This window comes from Phalaenopsis equestris, unplaced genomic scaffold (genome assembly GCF_001263595.1).
Source record: "Phalaenopsis equestris unplaced genomic scaffold, ASM126359v1 Scaffold000002, whole genome shotgun sequence".
NCBI lineage: Eukaryota > Viridiplantae > Streptophyta > Magnoliopsida > Asparagales > Orchidaceae > Phalaenopsis > Phalaenopsis equestris.
In genome coordinates, this window is record NW_018164444.1 from 47,244,824 (window position 1) to 47,256,579 (window position 11,756).

Below are 11,756 nucleotides of genomic sequence, written 5' to 3' on the forward strand. Positions count from 1 at the left end.
CACGAATCAAATAGCTATTTTTATTATTTTTTTTGTAAATAAGAAAATAGTGGAAATTTCTAATTCATTATCATATAGAAACAAATATAAAAATCATATTTAATTCTTGTTTAGGTTTATATATTAATTACTCAAGCTAAATAAAAATTAAAGTTTTTCTCGTATAATTATTGATAAATTATTCTTTTTTTTCTCGATTGTATATCCTTTTTTAAATGTTAATAATTATATAAGTCGGCTAATTAATTACTTATTATAGTAATACAAAAAATGATGACGGTTTCAAAAGAATTTAACTACGATTGAATTAAGCTGATTAATTAAAAATAATCTTGATTTCTATAATATTCTTTTCAAGCATGCTTTATTGAAAAAATATTACATCAGCACTCCGAACGTAGAGTTACGTATGGAGTCCAATGAAATCACGCCACGTAAAAAAAAAAAATCTGCTCGGTAACACAAGAGAATATTCCTCCCGTGTTATTTAGGTGTTATTGTGTGTTATTCATGTGTTATTGTGTGTTATTCAAGTATTATTGATTTGTTATGGTGTTATTATAACACCGGGAATATTCCCCGAATATAATAACCCCTGAATAGCATACAATAACATATGAATAACACGAGGGGAGTATTCCTTGTGTTAGCGGGCCGATCACCTCCACGACGTAATTTCATTGGACTCCGCACGTGGAGTCATTGAACTCCGCGCGTAACTCTACGTGCGGAGTCTTGATGTAATATTTTTGCTGTTTTTTTTTTAAGCTGCAATAAATACAAACAAATAAGAAAAGCCAAATCTTTTTTTAACTTATTAAAATAAAAAATCAAAATAATTTTAAAAAATATATCTTGCCAGTGTTACACAGTTATAAGATAATGAAATTGATGAGTTCAATTATCTTTAGCTTCCCAGCCTACAAAAATTCTTATTCCTAGAATTTGACAACCATCAAACTCTATAAAATTATTGTAATTAATTAACTAAACTTTTTGATTAATATTATAAGAAGGATAAGATTATTTTAAATTTATAAATCATGCAGGAATTTACCTAATTATAGTTTTCTTTAATCTTATTTAATTTTTTTTTTTTTTTTGCAGCCAAAATTGCTGCTCTAATAATCTTCTTCAAACAATACTAACATTTGGCACATTTACGTTAAGGCACCAACCACTACATATTATTACATATCCTGAAGGCTCCTTATTATAACATATCCAAAATTGTTTGAAAATAAAATCTTCATGTGTATCCCAAGTGGCAAACTACATTGGACTTCTTGCAATTTGTCAAAAATTCATCAATTAACATTTTATAGTTCTAACACTTGCAACGCAACACCACTGCACCTCAGCAATGTTTGGGATCCCTCCCTAAAAATTTCAGAAAAAGGATACAAACATCATGCCTTTTTCATTGATGAGTTTTCGAGATATTGTTGTACATTCTCCATGAAACACAGAGTTGTCTATGAAACCACATGCCCCATGCTCAACAAAATGTGGTCATCGAACATAAACACTGATATCTAATTCAAACCATTGGCACACCATGGATGGCTTGAAATTCTTTGTAGAGTCATTTACCTAATATATTGCCTCCTCACACCCAAACAAAAAAAATCTCTCACCATATCAATTAATATACAACAACAAACATGATTATCACTACCTCAAACCCACTGGTTGTGCATGCTAACCTTAGTTAAGACCCCTCTTCCCAAATAAACTCACTCCTAACACTTTAAAATGTGTCTTCCTTAAGCATGCTAAAAACACTAAAGGCTATAAAATTTTTCACCCTCTTGCAGGATGCATGTACATAACTCAACATGCAATCTTTCAAGAAGATCTTTTCCTTCACCCTTACAACATCCACCCAATATCAAACCTAACCATAACACCAAACACTCCACATTTCACTTTTGCTTTTATCTCCAAAACTACAATTACATCTCTCACAATGACCACTACAATTCCCGTAGCATTTTCAACACCACAATCTATAAATATATTAGAACCATGATAAAGCACAACAATGTTCTGAAGTACTACTCAATCTTGTTACAACTGTTCATCAATACATACATCTGACCAAAATATTACACTCTTCTGTCACCACATGATAACCATATCCTAAAAAATATTCTCAAACCAAAATAAGTCTTCGACCTGACACACACCACCCATCACCCGCTCGATCCTAGTTCATATACCACAACTGCTAAACATAAATATGACATAAATATGTGGGTAGGGAGTTTCTTCAAATTCAGGACACCAAGAACTTAGTTCATCCACCACCAAATGAAACTCTTGGATGCAAATGGACCTATAAAACCAAACTAAAACTTGATGTATTTATTATCTGGTATGTTGGACTCCTCATGGCCCAATGCTTCAAACAACTATACAACATAAATTTCACTGAAACCTTAAGCCTAATTGTCAAAATGACTACAATATGTGCTTTCTATCCACTACCATTTTGAAAACTTGGCTCATAAAACAGCTCGATGTCTACAACACCTTTCTATATGAAGACATTCAAGATAAATATATATCCAACAACCCTAAGGATTTATAAAAAAAAAACTAATCATAATCACGTGTGTCTTCTTCATAAATCGCTCTATGGGCACAAATAAGCCTTGAGACAACTATTCAACATTATCTAAACTCTTACAAAGTCTATATAATCATATATGTTGATGATCACCTCATCACGAGAAACAGCCAACCTCAAAACTGACACCATTCAATCCCTTTAACAACAACTTCATATAAAAAAACATGGGAGACATTCATCAGTTTCCCGACATCACCTTCACCCGAGTCATAACAAGTCTCCACTTCAGTCAATCACACTATGCACAAGAAACACTCCAACGTGCATGAATGACATATTATAAACTTGCACATAAACCCATTCGAGTAAAAAAAACTTCCACCAGATCAACCACCGCCTTAAACCCACGTATCACTATAAAACTTAATCATAACCCGCCTTGATATATCCTCTATTGCCAATCAAACCTTCCAAAACATGTGTAAACCGTGTCACTTTCACCACCAATCCCTGAAACACCTAGTTAGATACATTCAACGGCTTCCACCAGATCAACCACCGCCTGAAACCCACGTGTCACTATAAAACTTAATCATAACCTGCCTTGATATATCCTCTATTGCCAATCAAACCTTCGAAAACATGTGTAAACCGTGTCACATTCACCATCAATCCCTGAAACACCTAGTTAGATACATTCAACGGAAAATGTGCTATAGTCTTCCCATCAATTCTACAAATCTACTACCCATATTATATTTTAAAATGACTATCATATATCTAAAATTGTGCAATTACATAGTCCTTAAACATGCTATTTAGAAATAAATCATCATCTTTCGCCCACTTTTAAAATTCTCACTCAAATATCAAAATTCATGATGCCCATATTATATTTTAAAATGGCTATCATATATCTAAAATTGTGCAATTACATATTCCTTAAACTTGCTGTTTAGAAATAAATCATCATCTTTCACCTATTTTTAAAATTCTCACTCAAATATCAAAATTCATGATAAACCCCCGGCCATATTTTTCATTTTTACCAAATTAAAAAAAAACAGTTCTTCCCCCTTCCCTGCCTTCCTGAACTTTTCCTGTCGATCTCTAATGCCCTCCTCATGCCGGCTGCCCCAAATTCGTCGTCTCTTTATTTCTCGTTCAATCATTCAGCTTATAAACAGGAGGAAAGATTCAAGCGTGCTCAGGATGATACCTCAGATTCAATAATGGTTTTCTTCAATTTTGTAAGCAACTTATCAATCGAGAGAATCGTTCTGTATTACATTCTTCTGATTTCTTTTTTGTTTTTCGGCGTTAGATAGCATATTCTCAAGCAAAATCACTTCGTTTTTATGTTTTCCCTAAATAGTTCACTAGGTTTTTCCTTCCGGATTGGCATTAAACGAGTTTTGGTGTTTCGTTGTTGTAGCAATCGGCTTAGTAATCTGCCTTTTTTTAATTAAGAAATTTGTCCTTTGAAAACTCTTTTCTCAATTTCTGAATGAGCAGTTTGTTTATTGAGATTTGTTTTACTGAGTCTGCTTAGTGTAAGTCAGTGGAACTCTCTCTTTGACGTCTAATTATTAGGTGCGGAGGGCGCGCAGCTGTGATCGGAGGGCGCGCGTGTGGAACTCTTTCTTTGACTTCCTGTATTTATTCAAGAAATCGAGAGGGATTTCTTGTCTAGGCTTTTATTTGTTTTACTTAGTCTACTTGTTGTAATGTTCTCATTCAAATATAATGTTTGTGATTTTTATGGTTATTAGATTTAATTTGAGTTGAGGATAAAACAAGAGTTGTTTAATTAAGTTTGAAGAGACAAAGTTCTCTTTTTCTTATCGTTGGATCCAAATATGTTCGGTAGACCGTGCCCAAGGGATAGAGTGTTGGGATTGAGGAAAGGAGATTGAGAGCGGGAAGAAAGAGAGAGGAGGTGAAGAGACGGGACCTGCCCCCTCGTGGGTGAAGGGGGTTCTCGGGCTCGTTGACTCATTTATTCTATAAAAAAGTACAAGTTATAAGTGGGAGGATCTAAAATTTTTTCTTGAAAGGACCCTCCTATTTATAGATGATAAGAGAACCAAAAGTAAATTACAATATTACCCTCACTTTAAAAGAGGTGAGTATAGCATATTTTGATCTTTTGTCATTGGTGCTTTAAGTTCAGAAGCTCATCAGTCGGCGGAGGACAGTTTTATGCTGTCATTCAAATTTAATGTTTGTGATTTTTATGGTTATTAGATTTAATTTAAGTTGAGGATAAAACAAGAGTTGTTTAATTAAGTTTGAAGAGATAAAGTTCTCTTTTTTTCTTATGGTTGGATCCAAATATGTTCGGTAGATCGTGCCCAAGAGATAGAGTGTTGGGATTGAGGAAAGGAGATTGAGAGCGGAAAGAGAGAGAGAGGAGGTGAAGAGACGAGGACCTGCCCCCCTCGTGGGTGAAGGGGGTTTTCTCGGGCTCGTTGACTCATTTATTCTATAAAAAAAGTACAAGTTACAAGTGGGGGGATCCAAAAATTTTTCTACATGAAAGGACCCTCCTATTTATAGAAGATAAGAGAACCAAAAATAAATTACAATAGTACCCTTACTTTAACAGAGGGGAGTATAGCATATTTTGATCTTTTGTCATCGGTACTTTAAGTTCAGAAGCTCATCAGTCGGCGGAGGACACTAAGGTGGTCAGTTGATGGTCGGCCATCAGCCGGCTGGTAGATCGACTATTATATGATTGATCAGTTGTTTGGAAGATGGGCGGTTTATTGTTTTGGGAGATAGTCGACCGGTTGTTGGGAAGTGGTCAGCCGATTGAATTTGAACTTTCCATCCAATTGAATTTGAAGTGGCCGGAGGGAATCAGTTGACTGAACAATGGGTGGCCGGTTGGGAGGAGTTGGATGGTCGACCAATAGATGGCCGACAGGAGGGATACTAAAAGGCCGGTGGGATTTTGGCCACCGGCTGGTAGGAGCAAGATGGACCGCTAGAGTGGGTTTGGAGAGAGGGTCGGATCTTTAGTCCTTGATTCCTCCTTGATCTCCCAAGTCACCTTCAATGTATAATTTTGCCATGTTGTCCTTCTCTTGGGCTGTCGGATTGCCTTGAGATTCGAGCTGACACTCTTTTTTTGCTTACGCTTATTATTGTAATAAGAGTTGCACACAATGTTTATACCATTCAATTTCTTTGTACTTATATATCTAACACCTAAACTTTGTTTTTTACATTTATGTCATTCAAATCTTTCATATCACATAAACAATACCACTTCTCTAACTTTAAAGAAATGAAATACGCCTTTTTCGTGCATTTGCAAGGTGTTATATATGTAAAAATTGAAGTCTAGGTGTTATATATGACCTTTTGCGTGCATATGCAAGGTGTTATATATGTAAAATTGAAGTCTGTGTTAGATATGTAAATACGTAAGAATTGAGTGTAAATCACTTTCTATTTATAATGGATGCAGTAGAGATACTAAGAAACTGATCTTCCTGTTATTCTAAGAGAGATAATGTAGTCTATCATACATAGACTACAAGTTGGAAGGAATCTAATTCTTAAATTGTTGGCTTATTCAGGGGCATCAAAGATTGCGTATCTATTTGATAGCTCATGTTAACACTTCTCAGGTGGAGCTATAAAAAACATTTATTGGAGTATATTCTTTAATTGGTCTTCCAAAATTAAAATTGGATTGTTTTGGCTTAAAAGTTTTCCTCGATGAAGTCGATCCACTTTAAATATTTTGTAACATAATGTTGAACGGGATTGTATGTGACATTAATGGCTTTCTTATTATTGCAAAAAAATAAAAAAATAAAAAAAAAAGGAGAATCATTTCCTATTTAGGTCACATTGTCTTTTAGATATGGGTTGAGATTTTAGTATGAATTTTGATATTTGAATGAGAATTTGAAAGATTGCTTTGTCTGAAACCATGCTTTCTCATTGCCACTGTCTTCCGAATCAATCTTTCTGAGACAACTTCAAGCCATACAAAACTTTCTTCAACTTAAGTATTACCTTTATTCATGGTGAAGTGGTGTACATTGGTGAAATTTTTATGTAGAATTCTTTAAGTTCTCCATGGATGAACACATGTTTTGATGGAGCAATAGATAGCAATACCTTGATGGTGTTCAACGTTGTTGCTGTTGAGAATGCTTCTTTATAGTGTACTCATCTTAAAATTTATCTCAAAATCATAATCTTTTGATCATTACTCAGACAATCTAAACATCACTTTAAACTCTTCCTACAAATTATATAAATTTCACCGTAGCCATTTTTAACATTTGCATGGTCTTGCTTAGTTTGAGCGAGTTATGAGCTTTGTTTGATTGTTCAAAGATATGGTGATGGAGAAAAATTGGTTTATTATGTGTTTTTAATTTCTTATTTATACTAAAGAAAATTGATCAAAGTATCCTCCTACATTTGTTTCCTAAACCGTGAAGCAAAACCTTGGGTTCTGGTTGAAAGCCAGATTGAATTTTTTTAAATATTCTATTAGAAGAATAGCTGTAGTAGTTATGCTATTTTGATAGTTCTTATATCATATTGTAAGGAGAGAATATAATCGAATATTGGTAATTCACTGTTCCACTTTAACTCATAAGTGCATCAAAATTCTCTATTTTGCAGGGATTACCTTGTATGACAATTTTCTAAGACATTGCTAAACTTTGATCTGGAAAGTTCATGGCAAGCACCCTGTCAACTGTTTCTCCTTTTGGATGTCCTAAATGTCTTAGGGTTCTTGAGGAATTTCCAAATAGTCCTCTTTCCAAGTGTCATGGCTGTTATGCCATTCTTAATGGTATGTTATTTTTAGGAAATTTGCATAAATGCCACACAATTCTTATGTATTTAGATATCGAACTCCTAAAGTTCAATATTTAAATTTAGAACCCTTCGAGGTTATAAACCTTACATGAAAATCTGATTTGTGTGGTTTGCATGTAAATATGAAAGTTTAGGCCTCTGCTACATAAATAAATTAGAAGTATGTGGTATGCATGTAAATGCTTTCTTTTTGTCTGATTTATTCAAAACTGACCAATTCCTTCTGTCAATTCAGCTAAAGTGGATTCAGACAACTTTTCTACAGATAATGGATTAGCAGCTTATGTGAAGCAGATTTCTTCGGCTTCACATAAGCCCAAAAATCTGGAACAAAGAAGATCAAAGAGTTCCAAAGAATCCAACTTTAATGGGGTAAAACACCTCAAAGAAGTAGAAACTTCAGTTAATGGAATGAAGACTCTTTCTGTCTCTGGAAGTTATAAACTGGAAGAACAATCTACAGAATCCTTGGAGCACGATATTAAGAACGAGGACTGTAATGAAAAGCTTAAAACTGGATTTGGGTTCAGATCGAAGGACGGAAGCGCTCATCCCTATGATCGAAGTTTCTCTTTATCCGACAAACTCCGGCGAGATCACGTTACTCAGAAACATCTTGCAGTATCCAGTCGAACCAGAAGCTCCCGTTTCTCTTCATCCGACGAACCTCTGCGAGATCTCGTTCCTCAGAAGGATCCGGCAGTATCCAGAAGAACTCGAAGCAGAAAAGTTTTCGATTCGGCCGAAGAAGCAGGAAGAGATAATTCCATGAAGAACAGCGCTCATGCAGAAGAACAACAATCTGTAGCTGAAAAACATTCCAGTAAAGTTTCAATCCAACCAAAAGAACAGGGCGTATTGTTATCCTCTGAGAATCAAAATCTCTTTTTGATCTCTAAATCGAAGGATGATCCAGAACAGGTTGTGAAATTTCATTTCTCTGAAACGGACGATGAACTGAAAATTATGGAGAAGGTCGATGAACTCAAAATTGAATTACACAGAATGCTGAGCAACAAAACTTGCGGCAAGCAGGCATCCGGCATCAGCATAAATGTGACACATTTGGAAGGTAAGATTGAATCGGATGCCGATCGATTCTCATCGCTATTTCGAAATTTCTCAAGGCAAACCAGCAACTCATCCAGCCGCAATGGAAACCGTAGGCTCTGCGAGGAGTCTAGGATTCGCCATTGCCGGCCGGTATCAGGCGGCGCGCCATTTGTGGTCTGCTACAAATGCTACAAGCTGCTTCTACTGCCAGCGGACTTTCTCGTGTGGACGAGGAGGGCTCATAAACTTCGCTGTGGTTCGTGTTCTGAAGTTCTGATGTATTTCTTCAGGCCGAGGGATCGTGCTGAAATGCAGAAGAGATGACGAGAACAGCACATGTAGTGGCCATGAAGGATTGGAGAAGCTCATGGGAATGAAATAGAACAGGGTGGAATTGTTTGGATCCATGGAAGGGAGAATGGTGGCTTCTTCTTGTGAATTTAAGTTTCTAATTTATGGCAGGAGGATTTGGTAGAGAGTTGTTCGATTAATACAGCGACATTTGTTTGTATTCTTTTGGGTAATTTTTTGTTATAGAATCAGTGTCATAACAATAAAATAAGAAGATAAGATCATGAGCTGAGCAGGACAATTTCTTTTGAATTCAAAGCTGTCCTGTGAGGAATGCTCAAAGATCAGAGTGGTATTAATCAGAGAGGAGATAGAGATAGAGAAAGATGAAGAGCGCACACATACGTGTTCTGTGAGGGCAAACTGAGGTATTCTCAGGCTCTATGATTCATTTTTTATATAGAAAGAGAGATTACAAAGATGAGAAGGAAAAACTCCTTCAAAAGTATGGGTATAGATTCAAAAGCCAAAAAACCCCCCATTTTATATGTATTGGACTCCCCATTTATAGAAGATAGAGGACTTCTCAGAAAGAAATTATATCTTTACCTCTCCTTTTATTAGAGGGCTACAAATATTATCATATTTTCGCATTCATAACTGATTTTGACATCTTCTGATGTCTCCAGGTCCTTCGCTCGATGGAATTTTCTTTCACTTCGCCGAGATGGTGTCGGCCAAAATTTTTGTCTGAGTGTCAGGCGACTCTTACTTTAGGATATATTTTGGGTTTGAATGTAGTGGTCAATCAGATCTTAGTGGTCGGCTAGTTAGTCTTGGGTGGTCAACCTAAGGTGGTCGGTCGGTGACCGAAAAGCGGCGACCGGTCGGGCAACCCCCTATTGATGGCTGACCAGGACGTTCTACCGGTTGGAAAGTTGGGTTCTGGTTGGTAGCTTGAAAAGCTAAATATCTTCATATTTTTTTTTTATACATGATTGTCAGCTTTCGGTCTGCCGAGAGGGTTTTTAAACAATCGATCCTAGGTTACCCAGTCTGCATTGAGTTCTTTGGCAGAGCATTAGCATTTGATTTGGTCTGTCAGGCTATTTCAGATCTGTTCATGTCAATTTTTAGTGTACATATTAAGTTCCTAAATTTTCTTGTTCTTTGACCGTAACAACTATGATAAGAACAAATAAATTTTTAAATGTAGTAAAATGAATCTTATAATAGTCATTGTTTAATTTAATAAATAAACTCCTTGGATTTTCGTGCCCATGACCCTTATATATTGGGTGAAAGTGGGGTGAATTCATTGCTTTTAGTTTGTTTCTTTTCTTGGCTCTCGCTCGCCATTTGTTGTTCTTTCATGGATTAAGGTTCCGACCCTATGTTGCAACGCGTTAATAAAGCTATGATGTTATTCATCCTTTGGATCTAATCTTGTCGGAACCTTACTCCATGACAGTGAGAAGAAGTCAAAAAAGAAATTGGCCAAGAGGCTAAAACCGACCGAAGGAGTGAGGGTGGAGGTCCTGAACAGACGAAGATTATGCCCAAGGGGGGTGGTGGAACTAGGTGGTTCAGGAGTCGATCCGTTGATAAAAACACTCTCCAAGGAGTGAATTCAATAGGATGCCACGAACGTTTCCTCTTTGGCCGATACTCAACGAGTCGACGGAGATGACCCCCTTGTTGGTGAGAAGAGGTCAGCAGACGACTTTCCCTCATTCGACATGGGCAAAACAACCTGGTCAAAAGTGAATCAAACTCTAGGTAAATTATTTTCCTTGTTTCTTCTATTCTTTGTTGAGTTACCTAATGTTTACTAGGGACTTTTCATTTTATAGATGAGGATTCCTACGTTGGTTAATTGTTGGCTGGCGTTAGTGGTAGGGATCCGATCTTAAGAGCAAACCCAGTTCCCCGAGCACTGTTGGCAGCATAGAGAATGCAGTCAATTGCTCGGACAAACCCGAGGAAGTATGGGTTGAAACTTTTGAGGAAATTTCGATGTCTCCCGGGACCTTATCTTATCGCTTGAAAAAATTAGAGGAGATTTTGGCCTGACAAGACGAAGATTCATGGGCTAGGTTGGAGGAGATGCATGGGGAAGTAGTTGGTCTTTGTTGAGAGGTTGTTGAACTTCGCGAGAACGCACTTGTTTAGAGGGCTTACTTTGAGGCCGGCCGTGTGAATCAATTCAAGCTCGGTGGTCAAATGTTATATAGAAGGTTGGTTAGAAGAGGGTTAGTCCTAGCTGAGGTGGACGAGGACCAACTTGTAAAGTACCTCTTGTCGGACTAAAGTTCATTTGTAATCATGCTTTATAATAAATAAAATGTTTTTTTTTTTTTGTAAATCTCAATTTTAGTGTTGACATAATATGTTCTAGATTTTCGCAGGCGGACTTGGCTTCCGTTGAATTTTATAAATAGGGGTTGAGGGGCGCATAAGCGCGCCTCCCGTCTTTTCTTTTTTGATTCCTAATTCGTCTTCTGTTTTTCATTCATTTTTTCTTTATTTTTTTCTTCAGTGTATGGATGACACCCAAGAGAACTCCCTAGACCTTCAGTTTGGTGGCCACAATCGAATGTTCTATTTTGCACCTTCTGATGTCTCCTCTATTGAAGATACCATTATTTTCAATTTTGCCATCAGGTTGGCCCCCCCTGTCTAGATGAGAGGGCGACCAGGAGGTATGAGAATGACCTGGTAGTCTTGCGTGGTCGGCCTAAGGTGGCCGGCCGGTTACCTGAAGTCACCTCCTGATGTCTCCTCTATTGAAGATACCATTATTTTTAATTTTGCCATCAGGTTGGCCCCCGCTGTCTAGATGAGAGCGCGACCAGGAGGTATGAGAATGACCTCTTAGTCTTGGGTGGTCGGCCTAAGGTGGCCGGCCGGTTACCTGAAGGGCGGTGGCCAGCCATTGGTAGCCGACCAACCCCTTCAGGATGGTTGAATATGATGGTCG

General features: G+C 37.0%; 1 protein-coding gene across 1 annotated transcript; it reads left to right on the forward strand.

The window, feature by feature from the left end:
- The first annotated feature begins 3,655 nt into the window (after positions 1-3,655).
- On the forward strand, positions 3,656-9,334 carry LOC110031042 (protein ENHANCED DISEASE RESISTANCE 4-like). The gene is made up of 3 exons (XM_020734074.1): positions 3,656-3,825; positions 7,232-7,406; positions 7,668-9,334. Exons 2-3 carry the CDS (start codon positions 7,289-7,291, stop codon positions 8,807-8,809), a joined length of 1,260 nt encoding a protein of 419 aa, XP_020589733.1. The 5' UTR covers positions 3,656-3,825; positions 7,232-7,288; the 3' UTR covers positions 8,810-9,334.
- The last annotated feature ends 2,422 nt before the right edge of the window (positions 9,335-11,756 follow it).

Excerpts from the sequence above, each read along its gene's own strand:
- LOC110031042 (XM_020734074.1), top strand. The coding sequence starts at position 7,289 with ATGGCAAGCACCCTGTCAACTGTTTCTCCTTTTGGATGTCCTAAATGT. Across the intron at positions 7,407-7,667 it reads CTGTTATGCCATTCTTAATG|CTAAAGTGGATTCAGACAAC; the intron begins GTATGTTATTTT and ends CTGTCAATTCAG.